Genomic DNA, 16,679 nt, shown 5'->3' with positions numbered 1-16,679 from the left:
TATCAAGCATTTTTACGATATACGACTTTCTAAGGAAATGACATCACTTGATTACATTATGAATCGCAGCCTAATGACGATTTTTATAAAAGAAGCTTCAAAGAGTGTTTTGAAAGGAATTCTGCTCTGTACTTTGTTAATAAAGTAATACTTAGAGTTCCCCTGCCCTTTCAATTAATTACGTTGTTTCTCAGGGTTCTATATTGGGTCCTCTACCCCTCCTATAAATATATATATATATATATATATATATATATATATATATATATATATATATATATATATCATCAGCGAATAATTTGAAGTTGAAAAACGAAGAAGTCGGGAGATCATTGATATGAAAGAAGCTTCAAAGAGTGTTTTGAAAGGAATATATCAATGATCTCCCGACTTCTTCGTTTTTCAACTTCAAATTATTCGCTGATGATACAAACCTTTTTCACTCACTTAATAAAAGCTCATCTTGTACATTTACAGCACAATCTAAACACACATGGTGTAATGCTAGTAAATTAACAGTCAATGCTAACATTTCCTAAGCCTAAAATAAATCAATCCCAACACTAGAACTACAAATGGGTGACAGTATTCTACAGGAAGTCAAAGCTACCAAATATTTAGGGTTAATCATATTACCTAGAAATCTCACATTAAACATGCGCTGAATATAATTTTCCCCTCTTAACTGGTTTGAGTGCGATAACTTTGCCATCTCACCACATACATTTAAGTTAAAGGGCGGCAGTCGTCTTGCCGCGTCCTTCATGATATGGGACTCATAACGACGTATACAACGCGTGTAAAATATATTGTTTAATTACATGAAATTCGAACACGCGCCGGAATTGAGTCCCGCGCGACGATAACAACACATGCTAAAAACACAAAGGCTCATGGGTAGACGCTTGTTTGTAAACAATGACACGCAATGGCCATCTGACGCATGCGCAGGTGACGACTCTCCCGCTTTAAGTGCATGACCTATGAATTCCATAATGTCCCATAGTGAGAATAGTCCCATAGGCTGTTCCAATTCGCTATTTCAGGTGTGCTGGGATCGCGACAAAATTGCAATGCAACATTTTATCAGATTTCTTTGGTGTGACAATTAAAGTACTGAACACCAAATCTATTCGTCTCCTCAGAGGAAAACATCCCAACGCCAATAAAGGTGCAAATAAATGATATTATACTCAAACAAAAAAAAAGAATCCGGTTTCAAGATGTTTTATATATCTACCGACACAGTTACAGTAATTGCCCGGGGCAGTTGATACATAGCTGGATATGGAGGTGGCCCTGAGTGCTCAAAAGTGTGACCATTTTTATACCTGGATAGTGGCAAAATATATACCCGTATTTAAATTAAAGTACCATTTCTGTCATCACTGTTTATTCCAAATAAAACAGTTACCGTATTTGCTTTATTAGAAGAGCATCTCCAATAGATTTATTAAAATATGTATTTTGACCATAGAAACACCTCTGTCACTTACATAAGAGAATATTATTAACACAATGTTCAGGTTATATTACCGATATTTATACCTATCTTGACCAGAAATACGACCGATACTTATACCTAAAATTCGAAAAACGAGACCCATTTCAGGGGAACGCCCCATTAGGCAAGTTCTATGTATTGCCCCCGGAGCAACGATACATTAATGTACTGCGACTTGGAACATATAACATCAACAGCAAACGCCTACATGAAAAAAATGTAATTCAAGAACTTGATGAATCATGTGGAGAAAGTGACACTGAAATTATCAACTGTTGTGACTTGAAGTTGCAGATGGACTGGTCATGGTTTAATGAATTCGACAATACAACTAGGTCAATACAACTTTAAATATTTTACAACTGAAAGTTAAACCGACGTTTTTCTTTATTTTTGTTCGGTGGAGAAGGACACTAAAAATATTTTGAGAAGAGGGTGCCTAATTATCATAACATCCATTTTTTTAAATAATGTTTGGTCATTCCCCAGACAAGTACCTTATCTTACTTGTTAAAAGATGTTTTTTTCTAGTGGCAAGACCTGGAATGCGAACCAAATTTCTTCTGATCAAATGTTAAAACACAAAGTTGCACGTGCAGTATACGACAGCATTTCTCCACACCCCATAAAGGAAACATTTGTCTCTGTTAATGTATCGTTTTGACACATTGTAAAATTTTTTAGTTACAAAGTCTGACATAACACAGTACAATACCCAATCAGTGCTGTGAATATGTTTAATCTCTTCAAAACATGGCTTTGAAGGTTTTTTTTTTCAAATGTTCTGTATGTGGCAAGTTTAAAAATATAAATTCTTTGTTTTACTTTGAATTGTGAAATTTATGAATATTTATAAAGATACAACAAATGCATCTGTTGCTCCAAGAATCCCTTGTTTAAATGGACTCCAGTTGCTCCGTTATAGTGCGCCATCTAGGGGCAAATCGAGTACATGAAATGACCTCTAAGTGGGAGTGGTGACCTCAGATGTCAGCGTATCCACTGTTATCATGTTGATACTACATGTGAACTCTGTGATTAATAGCCTTGTAAACTCTATGAGCGAGGGATATGACAATAGTTCTACACTTGTAAAACCGTATGTTCACGGAATACAGGTAAATTATACGTTTTACTTTCAGAAATCATTACACGTATCACCAGTGGTACTTTAAGTAATGTACCGCTTTCGTACAATAATGACCAGTATATACCCGCCCAGGTTGCGGTGCGGGGTCAATACGACCAGCTCTACGATCGTAGTCACGATGCACTAGTCAATAATTCGGGTTTATTATTAACTGTACACTGTCAATAGCCCAGGTGTACTGTTTTCATACTGTACACTGTCAATAGCCCAGGTGTACTATTTTCATACTGTACACTGTCAATAGCCCAGGTGTACTATGTTCATACTGTACACTGTCAATAGCCCAGGTGCACTGTTTTCATACTGTACATTGTCAATAGCCCAGGTGTACTGTTTTCATACTGTACACTGTCAATAGCCCAGGTGTACTGTTTTCATACTGTACACTGTCAATAGCCCAGGTGTACTGTTTTCATACTGTACACTGTCAATAGACCAGGTGTACTGTTTTCATACTGTACACTGTCAATAGTCCAGGTGTACTGTTTTTATACTGTACACTGTCAATAGCCCAGGTGTACTGTTTTCATACTGTACACTGTCAATATCCCAGGTGTACTGTTTTCATATTGTACACTGTCAATAGCCCAGGTGTACTGTGTTCATACTGTACACTGTCAATAGCCCAGGTGTACTGTTTTTATACTGTACACTGTCAATAGACCAGGTGTACTGTTTTCATTCTGTACACTGTCAATAGACCAGGTGTACTGTTTTCATACTGTACACTGTCAATAGCCCAGGTGTACTGTTTTCATACTGTACACTGTCAATAGCCCAGGTGTACTGTTTTCATACTGTACACTGTCAATAGCCCAGGTGTACTGTTTTCATACTGTACACTGTCAATATCCCAGGTGTACTGTTTTCATATTGTACACTGTCAATAGCCCAGGTGTACTGTTTTTATACTGTACACTGTCAATATCCCAGGTGTACTGTTTTTATACTGTACACTGTCATTATCCCAGGTGTACTGTGTTCATACTGTACACTGTCAATATCCCAGGTGTACTGTTTTCATACTGTACACTGTCAATATCCCAGGTGTACTGTTTTCATACTGTACACTGTCAATATCCCAGGTGTACTGTTTTTATACTGTACACTGTCAATATCCCAGGTGTACTGTGTTCATACTGTACACTGTCAATATCCCAGGTGTACTGTGTTCATATACTGTACACTGTCAATAGCCCAGGTGTACTGTGTTCATACTGTACACTGTCAATATTCCAGGTGTACTGTTTTCATACTGTACACTGTCAATAGCCCAAGTGTACTGTTTTCATACTGTACACTGTCAATATCCCAGGTGTACTGTTTTCATACTGTACACTGTCAGTATCCCAGGTGTACTGTTTTCATTCTGTACACTGTCAATATCCCAGGTGTACTGTTTTCATACTGTACACTGTCAATATCCCAGGTGTACTGTTTTCATACTGTACACTGTCAATATCCCAGTGTTACGAACGGGAATACGAGATAGTCTTCTGCGAACCTGGCCGCCAATATCTCGCACTCCAGAACGCAACACTAAAGGGTCAAACAAAAGCACACAGTCAGGATATGTCCAATAATACTAATTTAATAATACATTAAGCATAAACCAATAACAGGAGTGATATAAATCACAAACCGGTCAACAATATACATCACAATAAATATAACATTAATGATAATAGCCCAGCTCGGAATTGCCTACCCTACCTAAGTGCAGAACTCCTACTGCGTAGCTTCAGCGATAGTACAGTTAATCACAGCAACGTCAACGGCGATATCAGTTATACAGCTCCAAACTACGAGGTCTCGGGGAATGCAAATTACACGACTGTGACCGTAATGTTACACGACTTCCATACCGTCTGTGCAGAGAAAAGACCAAGCTCAGCAAACCACGCTTTCTGGCGCAACACAGGTCTTTGGATAAAGTTGGTTTTACAGCGCAGAACCACAGCAGGCTGTTTTGCATCTATTAGTCCCACATGCCGAATTGGTCAGGCATTATCTTGAGACATACGTTGGCTGCCACGTTGACACTGCACCGGAGCTGAGCTGAACTGCACTGCACTGGTCGGGAGCTGGGTGACAACTAACTAACTCGTGTTCCCGTTCGTCTTGCACAAGCACGAACAAAAGAATATTAATTGGCAATGACAATACATGCTGTCTATTCTAATTCCGCAGCTGGGCAAGCCTCACTAGCTAATTGGGCATTATCAAAATACATTTATTTTACAGCAAAAATAGAATATCATAACATCTCCCCCATACAAAAAAGAACGCTTTTCTAAAGAAATGCGTTCTTCAAACTACAAATCCAAACTGTTAATGCAATTTTACAAATCTCAAACTCGTGATAAAGCATCAGCTAATACATTATCTTTTCCAGCTATATGTACTATTTTCAAAGAGTATGGTTGTAGCATCAAACTCCAGCGAAATAAACGATGACTCTTGGTTTTAAATTTTTCCAAAAACACAAGTGGATTATGATCCGTATAAATGGTGGTAGGACCATTGCCATTCGTCACATATATCTCAAAATGTTGGAGAAATAATACCAAGCTCAAAGTTTCCTTCTGAATTGTAGAATACCGTATTTGGTGTAAATTTAATTTTCTTGAAAAATAACAAACTGGTTTCTCAACTCCAAAGTCATCTTCCTGGAGCAACACGCCCCCAACGCCAATATCACTAGCATCAATCGCTAACCTAAAAGACTTGAATGGGCTCTCTTATTAACACAGATTTAATCTTTGCGAATGCCTGTTCACATTCATCTGACCAAATAAAGTTCACCTTCGTACTTAGCAAATTGGTAAGTGGAGCCACAACCTCACTATAGTTTGCCACAAACTTTTGATAGAAACCAAACATGCCCAAAAATCTAAGGATTTCTTGTTTTGATTTTGGAGCCAGATAGTTGACAATGGCTTTAACCTTGGCCAGTCGTGGCAACACTTTACCTTGACCTATGACATGACCTAAATAGGTCACCTTAGCTTTAGCAAACTCACTATTGGTCAAGTTTACAACCAAATTGGCCCATGTGAGCTTTTCAAACAATTTTCTGAGATGGAGCAAATGACTTTCCCAATTTTCGCTATAGATAACCACATCATCAATATACACAACACAAATTGGTACACCTTGTATTACTCTATCCATTAGGCGCTGGAAGGTTGCTGGAGTGTTTTTCATGCCAAATGGAAGAACTTTACAATGAAACAAACCATCAGGCGTGACAAAGGCTGATATTTCTTTGGCCTTATTAGTCAGAGGAACCTGCCAATAACCTTTAAGTAAATCTACCTTACTGATGTACTTTGCTTTCCCAACTTTGTCAATGCAATCTTCAATTCTGGGAAGAGGATAAGAGTCAGTAACAGTTAAAGCATTTACCTTACGGAAATCAATACAAAATCTCAAAGACCCATCAGGTTTGGGGATGAGAACAATGGGAGAACTCCAGCTACTCTGACTGGGTTCGATTATATCATGCTGTAACATGTACTGAACCTCCTTTCTCACCATGGCCAACTTATCAGGGTTGAGTCTGTATGGAGCCTGCTTAATGGGGATAGCCTCACCGACATCCACATCATGCCAAGCCAAAGTGGTACGACCCAATTCATCAGAACACAAATGTTGAAATTCAAAAATCAACTCGCAAAAACTTTCTTTTTGAGGCTCTGGTAAATAGCTCAACAAAGACGACAAGTTGGATAAGGTCTCAGAATTGGATAATACAGCAGTTTGTGGATCCAGTTGTGACATATCAAACTCTCCAGGATCAGGATCATCTTCATCTTCATCTTCGCACTCAAAAGTCTGATTACCAGAACCAACTACACCTATCATCTTAGGGGGTTCTCCCTTACAATCAAAATACTTCTTCATCATGTTAATATGACAAACTCGTTGATGTTTTCGGCGATCAGGGATACTAATTAAATAATTGACCTCACTAAGTTTCTTTTTAATCTCATAGGGCCCACTAAACTTAGCAGCTAATGGCTCACCCACTAACGGTAATAATACTAAGACCTTGTCACCTGGGCTAAACTGGCGTGCTTTTGCATTTCTATCAAACTTCTTCTTCATAACATTCTGGAACACCTTAAGATGTTCAGCAGCCATCTCGCCTGCTTTAAAAAGGCGTTCTCGAAACTTGCATATATAATCTAGCATATTGGTCTCAGCAACTAGAAACTTTTCTTTTAGAAGCTACAGGGGACCCCTGACATTATGACCATACACAAGTTCAAATGGACTAAACCCTGTAGAGTCACTGGGAGTGTCCCTAGTAGCAAACAATACAAGGGGTATTCCCTTATCCCAATCCTCCGGACACTCTGTACAGTATGACCTGAGCATGTTCTTCAAAGTTTGATGATACCTTTATAATGCTCCCTGAGACTGGGGATGATAAGGAGAGGATTTGAGCTGACTCACCCCCAGCTGATGCATAACTTCCTGAAATAACCCAGACATAAAGTTTGACCCTTGGTCAGACTGAATTTCTTTAGGAAGCCCATACCTTGTAAAAAAATGCACCAATGCCTCCACCACTACCTTAGCAGTTATAGTTTTCAAAGGCACTACCTCAGGATACCTAGTGGCCATATCCATGATTGTTAACATAAAACGAAAACCTGTCTTGGTTCTAGGCAATGGGCCAACACAGTCAACCAACACCTTACTGAATGGCTCACCAAATGCTGGGATAGGCACCAAAGGGGCAGGCTTAATAGCAGGCTGGGGTTTTCCTACAACCTGACAAGTATGACACGTTTTGCAGTAGTCAACCACGTCTCTATGTAACTTGGGCCAGTAAAAATGTGCCATTATTCTGGCTTCAGTCTTTCTTACACCCAAGTGCCCAGCCACAGGGATAGAATGAGCTATTCTAAGTATCTCATGCCGATAAGAGTGAGGCACCACTATTTGGTGAACTACCGTCCAGTCCTCATCAGCTGGGGAACTGGGAGGTCGCCACTTCCTCATTAAAACACCATCCTTCATATAACAACACTTCGGAAGATTTTCAGCCTCATTCTCACTCAATGCACTCGCCATTAGCTCTTTCAAGGTGAAATCTGCTTCTTGCTGCTCTACTAGTGAAGAGTGACTGAAGTCAGTCTTAATCTCATTACCATCCTTCAAATCACCAAAAAAAGTCTCCGCTAACCACACACCAGAGTCTTCCTTCACTACCTCTGACACCAGCTCATCCTGTCTCTCCTTACTAGTTTGTGACCTAGTAACAACACACGCAGGGAATATACCAGGATATAATTCAAGCAACTCTTCAGTCTTGTCATTAACCACAGGCTTACAAGAAACCACGGGGAGTACAATCACCTTACCCCCAGCCAGGTCATTACCCAGCAGAAAAGTAACGCCCTCTATCGGCAAGGACTTGACCACACCAACAATCACATCTCCAGTGACCAAATCAGACCTCAACTTGACATTATACAAGGGAACAGACTCATAACCACCTCCAATACCCTGAACCAGCACACTGGCATCTATCTGTATTTACATTATCTAAAAGTAATACACCAGCCAACATTAAAGACTGAGCTGCCCCAGTATCTCTGAGTATAACTACAGGCTTACTATCACTAACCTTACCAAGGGATACCTCACCCTTTGACACAAAGTTTTTATACTCTTCAGGTACATCAAGAATTCCACATCTTTTTCCAGGCATGGCTGAACTCCCTACTACTTTCCTAACAGGGTCTCTAACCCTGGCAAATGCTACTGGCTTTCTCCACTGCCTCTCATTCTTCAACTTGAAACACTCTGCCCTCACATGCCCTGGCTTTTTACAATAGTAACAAAGAGGTTTTTCCCATACTCTCTTGTTCTCAGCTGGTTTAGGTGTTACAGACTGACTTTTAGTACTCTCACCACTAGCCTCACCGTCCAATGCACCATTAGCACCACAGGAACGCCTATTATTCCATCTGGGGGAATAGGCCTTATTCTTATGGGTTAATTCATAATCATCAGCCACAGCAGCTGCATTTCTAATATTTTTCACTTTATGCTCATCAAGGTGGGTTTTAATATCTAGGGGAATGCTATCTTTGAATTCCTCCAACAACACTACCTCCCGCAAACTACAAAAATCTTTCTCTGCCTGGAGGGACCTATACCATTTATCAAAAACTAGCTCTTTCTCCCTAGCAAACTCAACAAATGTTTGCCCACCGGTACGCTGCAAATGCCTAAATCTCTGTCTATAAGCTTCGGGCACTAATTCATAGGCTGACTGAACTGCAGCTTTGACAAACTCATAATCTGCATACTGCTCCTCATCAAGAGTGGAACATACTTTGCTAGCTTTTCCAGTAAACACGCTATGCAACAACAAGGTCCAATAACGTTCAGGCCATGCAAGTCGTTTGGCAATTTTCTCAAATGACAAAAAATAGGTATTCACGTCCTGCTCTTGAAATCTCGGTACTAATTTAATTTCCCGAGCCATATCAAATTCCTGAACTTTACCACCACCATACCTAAACCCAAACTCTGAACCACTAGGGCCACTTCTATTAAGTTCCTGCTCTAATCTCATCTTTTCCAACTCAAAATTTTTTTCCTTTTCCCTTTCTTGTCTTTCCTTTTCCCTTTCTTGTCTCTCCTTTTCCCTTTCCCTTTCTTGTCTTTCTAATCTCTCTTTTTCCCATGCTATCTTAGCTAGAACTACCTGGCTGTCAAGACACATCTCTTCCTCCTCCTCCTCCCCAACTAACCGCAAATGTTCACTTAATACTCGCACCATCTTAGATTTCAACATACCTGTCAGTGTTTCACCAATACCTAGGTATTCCCCAAGGGCCTTCAACTCATCTTTGCGCAATGCCTCTACATCTTTAACACATAAACTGGCAGATTTCAGAAAACTTTCAGCATTAAACTCTACACTAGAAGTCATGATTGGAGAGGTGTTAGATACAATATTTTACAATACAAATATTATGCAAATAAGACTCGAATGCACCTTAGCCCTAAAACAAAAGGTATCAACACAATATCCAAAATTTACGCAATATAATAGAGTGAACAATTATATACCCACAATATTCATCAAATATATTCAATAGTAAGCAAATTACCAGTATGCTTTGTTTGACCTGTTACAGAACTACGACAGTACGGATTATTACATATCCATGCATAACCAAACAAAATTCAGTACAATTTAAATTCATTAGTACGGCCACCAAACGCAATTCAATCATTTATATATTAGAATGTACCATAACAATTCGTGTCGTATCCTGGCACGCTCGCCAATTTGTTACGAACGGGAATACGAGATAGTCTCCCGCGAACCTGGCCGCCAATATCTCGCACTCCAGAACGCAACACTAAAGGGTCAAACAAAGGCACACAGTCAGGATATGTCCAATAATACTAATTTAATAATACAATAAGCATAAACCAATAACAGGAGTGATATAAATCACAAACCGGTCAACAATATACATCACAATAAATATAACATTAATGATAATAGCCCAGCTCGGAATTGCCTACCCTACCGAAGTGCAGAACTCGTACTGCGTAGCTTCAGCAATAGTACAGTTAATCACAGCAACGTCGACGGCGATATCAGTTATACAGCTCCAAACTACGAGGTCTCGGGGAATGCAAATTACACGACACTGACCGTAATGTTACACGACTTCCATACCGTCTGTGCAGAGAAAAGACCAAGCTCAGCAAACCACGCTTTCTGGCGCAACACAGGTCTTTGGATAAAGTTGGTTTTACAGCGCAGAACCAAAGCAGGCTGTTTTGCATCTATTAGTCCCACATGCCGAATTGGTCAGGCATTATCTTGAGACATACGTTGGCTGCCACGTTGACACTGCACCGGAGCTGAGCTGAACTGCACTGCACTGGTCGGGAGCTGGGTGACAACTGACTAACTCATGTTCCCGTTCGTCTTGCACAAGCACGAACAAAAGAATATTAATTAGCAATGACAATACATGCTATCTATTCTAATTCCGCAGCTGGGCAAGCCTCACTAGCTAATTGGGCATTATCAAAATACATTTATTTTACAGCAAAAATAGAATATCATAACACCAGGTGTACTGTTTTCATACTGTAAACTGTCAATAGCCCAGGTGTACTGTGTTCATACTGTACACTGTCAATATCCCAGGTGTACTGTTTTCATACTGTACACTGTCAATAGCCCAGGTGTACTGTTTTCATACTGTACACTGTCAATAGACCAGGTGTACTGTGTTCATACTGTACACTGTCAATAGCCCAGGTGTACTGTTTTCATACTGTACGCTGTCAATATCCAAGGTGTAAGTTTTCATACTGTACACTGTCAATAGCTCAGGTGTACTGTTTTCATACTGTACACTGTCAATATCCCAGGTGTACTGTGTTCATACTGTACACTGTCAATAGACCAGGTGTACTGTGTTCATACTGTACACTGTCAATAGCCCAGGTGTACTGTTTTCATACTGTACGCTGTCAATATCCAAGGTGTAAGTTTTCATACTGTACACTGTCAATAGCTCAGGTGTACTGTTTTCATACTGTACACTGTCAATAGCCCAGGTGTACTGTTTTCATACTGTACACTGTCAATAGCCCAGGTGTACTGTTTTCATACTGTACACTGTCAATAGCCCAGGTGTACTGTTTTCATACTGTACACTGTCAATAGCCCAGGTGTACTGTTTTCATACTGTACACTGTCAATAGCCCAGGTGTACTGTTTTCATACTGTACACTGTCAATATCCCAGGTGTACTGTTTTCATACTGTACACTGTCAATAGCCCAGGTGTACTGTGTTCATACTGTACACTGTCAATAGCCCAGGTGTACTGTTTTATACTGTACACTGTCAATAGACCAGGTGTACTGTTTTCATACTGTACACTGTCAATAGCCCAGGTGTACTGTTTTCATACTGTACACTGTCAATAGCCCTGGTGTACTGTTTTCATACTGTACACTGTCAATAGCCCAGATGTACTGTTTTCATACTGTACACTGTCAATAGCCCAGGTGTACTGTTTTAATACTGTACACTGTCAATATCCCAGGTGTACTGTGTTCATACTGTACACTTTCAATAGCCCAGGTGTACTGTTTTTATACTGTACACTGTCAATAGACCAGGTGTACTATTTTCATACTGTACACTGTCAATAGACCAGGTGTACTGTTTTCATACTGTACACTGTCAATAGCCCAGGTGTACTGTGTTCATACTGTACACTGTCAATAGCCCAGGTGTACTGTTTTCCTACTGTACACTGTCAATATCCAGGTGTACTGTTTTCATACTGTACACTTTCAATAGCCCAGGTGTACTGTTTTCATACTGTACACTGTCAATAGACCAGGTGTACTGTTTTCATACTGTACACGGTCAATAGCCCAGGTGTACTGTTTTCATACTGTACACTGTCAATAGCCCAGGTGTACTGTTTTCATACTGTACACTGTCAATAGCCCAGGTGTACTGTTTTCATACTGTACACTGTCAATAGCCCAGGTGTACTGTTTTCATACTGTACACTGTCAATATCCCAGGTGTACTGTGTTCATACTGTACACTGTCAATAGCCCAGGTGTACTGTTTTTATACTGTACACTGTCAATAGACCAGGTGTACTGTTTTCATACTGTACACTGTCAATAGACCAGGTGTACTGTTTTCATACTGTACACTGTCAATATCCCAGGTGTACTGTTTTCATACTGTACACTGTCAATATCCCAGGTGTACTGTTTTCATACTGTACACTGTCAATAGCCCAGGTGTACTGTTTTCATACTGTACACTGTCAATAGCCCAGGTGTACTGTTTTCATACTGTACACTGTCAATATCCCAGGTGTACTGTGTTCATATACTGTACACTGTCAATAGTCCAGGTGTACTGTGTTCATACTGTACAATGTCAATAGCCCAGGTGTACTGTTTTCATACTGTACACTGTCAATATCCCAGGTGTACTGTATTCATATTGTACACTGTCAATATCCCAGGTGTACTGTGTTCATACTGTACACTGTCAATAGCCCAGGTGTACTGTTTTTATACTGTACACTGTCAATAGACCAGGTGTACTATTTTCATACTGTACACTGTCAATAGACCAGGTGTACTGTTTTCATACTGTACACTGTCAATAGCCCAGGTGTACTGTGTTCATACTGTACACTGTCAATAGCCCAGGTGTACTGTTTTCCTACTGTACACTGTCAATATCCCAGGTGTACTGTTTTCATACTGTACACTTTCAATAGCCCAGGTGTACTGTTTTCATACTGTACACTGTCAATAGACCAGGTGTACTGTTTTCATACTGTACACGGTCAATAGACCAGGTGTACTGTTTTCATACTGTACACTGTCAATAGCCCAGGTGTACTGTTTTCATACTGTACACTGTCAATAGCCCAGGTGTACTGTTTTCATACTGTACACTGTCAATAGCCCAGGTGTACTGTTTTCATACTCTACACTGTCAATATCCCAGGTGTACTGTATTCATACTGTACACTATCAATAGCCCAGGTGTACTGTTTTTATACTGTTCACTGTCAATAGACCAGGTGTACTGTATTCATACTGTACACTGTCAATAGACCAGGTGTACTGTTTTCATACTGTACACTGTCAATAGCCCAGGTGTACTGTGTTCATACTGTACACTGTCAATAGCCCAGGTGTACTGTTTTCATACTGTACACTGTCAATAGCCCAGGTGTACTGTTTTCATACTGTACACTGTCAATAGACCAGGTGTACTGTTTTCATACTGTACACTGTCAATAGCCCAGGTGTACTGTGTTCATACTGTACACTGTCAATAGCCCAGGTGTACTGTTTTCATACTGTACACTGTCAATAGCCCAGGTGTACTGTATTCATACTGTACACTGTCAATAGACCAGGTGTACTGTTTTCATACTGTATACTGTCAATAGCCCAGGTGTACTGTTTTCATACTGTACACTGTCAATATCCCAGGTGTACTGTGTTCATACTGTACACTGTCAATAGACCAGGTGTACTGTATTCATACTGTACACTGTCAATAGCCCAGGTGTACTGTTTTCATACTTTACACTGTCAATAGACCAGGTGTACTGTTTTCATACTGTACACTGTCAATATCCCAGGTGTACTGTATTCATACTGTACACTGTCAATAGCCCAGGTGTACTGTTTTCATACTGTACACTGTCAATAGCCCAGGTGTACTGTTTTCATACTGTACACTGTCAATAGCCCAGGTGTACTGTTTTCATACTGTACACTGTCAATAGCCCAGGTGTACTGTTTTTATACTGTACACTGTCAATAGTCCTGGTGTACTGTGTTCATACTGTACAATGTCAATAGCCCAGGTGTACTGTTTTCATACTGTACACTGTCAATATCCCAGGTGTACTGTATTCATACTGTACACTGTCAATATCCCAGGTGTACTGTTTTCATACTGTACACTGTCAATAGCCCAGGTGTACTGTTTTCTTACTGTACACTGTCAATGGCCCAGGTGTACTGTGTTCATACTGTACACTGTCAATAACCCAGGTGTACTGTTTTCATACTGTACACTGTCAATATCCAAGGTGTAAGTTTTCATACTGTACACTGTCAATAGCCCAGGTGTACTGTTTTCATACTGTACACTGTCAATATCCCAGGTGTACTGTGTTCATATTGTACACTGTCAATAGCCCAGGTGTACTGTTTTCATACTGTACACTGTCAATAGCCCAGGTGTACTGTTTTCATACTGTACACTGTCAATAGCCCAGGTGTACTGTTTTCATACTGTACACTGTCAATAGCCCAGGTGTACTGTTTTCATACTGTACACTGTCAATAGCCCTGGTGTACTGTTTTCATACTGTACACTGTCAATAGCCCAGGTGTACTGTTTTCATACTGTACACTGTCAATAGCCCAGGTGTACTGTTTTCATACTGTACACTGTCAATAGCCCAGGTGTACTGTGTTCATATTGTACTCTGTCAATAGCCCAGGTGTACTGTTTTCATACTGTACACTGTCAATAGCCCAGGTGTACTGTTTTCATACTGTACACTGTCAATAGCCCAGGTGTACTGTTTTCATACTGTACACTGTCAATAGCCCTGGTGTACTGTTTTCATACTGTACACTGTCAATAGCCCAGGTGTACTGTTTTCATACTCTACACTGTCAATATCCCAGGTGTACTGTGTTCATACTGTACACTATCAATAGCCCAGGTGTACTGTTTTTATACTGTTCACTGTCAATAGACCAGGTGTACTGTATTCATACTGTACACTGTCAATAGACCAGGTGTACTGTTTTCATACTGTACACTGTCAATAGCCCAGGTGTACTGTGTTCATACTGTACACTGTCAACAGCCCAGGTGTACTGTTTTCTTACTGTACACTGTCAATATCCCAGGTGTACTATTTTCATACTGTACACTGTCAATAGCCCAGGTGTACTGTTTTCATACTGTACACTGTCAATAGCCCAGGTGTACTGTTTTCATACTGTACACTGTCAATATCCCAGGTGTACTGTGTTCATACTGTACACTGTCAATAGCCCAGGTGTACTGTTTTTATACTGTACACTGTCAATAGTCCAGGTGTACTGTTTTCATACTGTACACTGTCAATATCCCAGGTGTACTGTATTCATACTGTACACTGTCAATAGCCCAGGTGTACTGTTTTCATACTTTACACTGTCAATAGACCAGGTGTACTGTTTTCATACTGTACACTGTCAATAGACCAGGTGTACTGTTTTCATACTGTACACTGTCAATATCCCAGGTGTACTGTTTTCATACTGTACACTGTCAATAGCCCAGGTGTACTGTTTTCATACTGTACACTGTCAATATCCCAGGTGTACTGTTTTCATACTGTACACTGTCAATAGCCCAGGTGTACTGTTTTCATACTGTACAATGTCAATATCCCAGGTGTACTGTGTTCATATACTGTACACTGTCAATATTCCAGGTGTACTGTTTTCATACTGTACAATGTCAATAGCCCAGGTGTACTGTTTTTATACTGTACAATGTCAATATCCCAGGTGTACTGTGTTCGAACTGTACAATGTCAATATCCCAGGTGTACTGTTTTCATACTGTACACTGTCAATAGCCCAGGTGTACTGTTTTCATACTGTACACTGTCAATAGCCCAGGTGTACTGTTTTCATACTGTACACTGTCAATAGCCCAGGTGTACTGTTTTCATACTGTATACTGTCAATAGCCCAAGTGTACTGTTTTTATACTGTACACTGTCAATAGCCCAGGTGTACTGTGTTCATACTGTACACTGTCAACAGCCCAGGTGTACTGTTTTCTTACTGTACACTGTCAATATCCCAGGTGTACTATTTTCATACTGTACACTGTCAATAGCCCAGGTGTACTGTTTTCATACTGTACACTGTCAATAGCCCAGGTGTACTGTTTTCATACTGTACACTGTCAATATCCCAGGTGTACTGTGTTCATACTGTACACTGTCAATAGCCCAGGTGTACTGTTTTTATACTGTACACTGTCAATAGTCCAGGTGTACTGTTTTCATACTGTACACTGTCAATATCCCAGGTGTACTGTATTCATACTGTACACTGTCAATAGCCCAGGTGTAATGTTTTCATACTTTACACTGTCAATAGACAAGGTGTACTGTTTTCATACTGTACACTGTCAATAGACCAGGTGTACTGTTTTCATACTGTACACTGTCAATATCCCAGGTGTACTGTTTTCATACTGTACACTGTCAATAGCCCAGGTGTACTGTTTTCATACTGTACACTGTCAATATCCCAGGTGTACTGTTTTCATACTGTACACTGTCAATAGCCCAGGTGTACTGTTTTCATACTGTACAATGTCAATATCCCAGGTGTACTGTGTTCATATACTGTACACTGTCAATATTCCAGGTGTACTGTT

The 16,679-nt window shown here is 40.1% G+C and overlaps 2 protein-coding genes across 3 annotated transcripts in view; one reads left to right on the top strand and one right to left on the bottom strand.

Annotated features, from left to right (window-relative positions):
- Window positions 1-2,481: 2,481 nt before the first annotated feature.
- LOC102806786 (D-aspartate oxidase-like) overlaps window positions 2,482-16,679 on the top strand; it is a 58,801-nt gene continuing 44,603 nt past the window's right edge. For both annotated transcript variants that reach the window (XM_085493424.1, XM_085493425.1), the window contains exon 1: window positions 2,482-2,622. The gene's annotated coding sequence lies outside the window, so the exon portion shown is untranslated. The remainder of the gene's footprint in view (window positions 2,623-16,679) is intronic.
- Window positions 7,062-9,612, bottom strand: LOC146731996 (uncharacterized). The gene is made up of 2 exons (XM_085493048.1): window positions 8,296-9,612; window positions 7,062-8,198 (listed from the first exon to the last, which is right to left on the bottom strand). Exons 1-2 carry the CDS (start codon window positions 9,610-9,612, stop codon window positions 7,062-7,064), a joined length of 2,454 nt encoding a protein of 817 aa, XP_085349174.1.

The sequence above is a fragment of the Saccoglossus kowalevskii genome, chromosome 18 (genome assembly GCF_978046115.1).
Source record: "Saccoglossus kowalevskii chromosome 18, keSacKowa6.1, whole genome shotgun sequence".
NCBI classification, from domain to species: domain Eukaryota; kingdom Metazoa; phylum Hemichordata; class Enteropneusta; family Harrimaniidae; genus Saccoglossus; species Saccoglossus kowalevskii.
The sequence above is the reverse complement of the archived record's forward strand: the minus strand, read 5'-3'. Positions and strand labels throughout refer to the sequence as shown.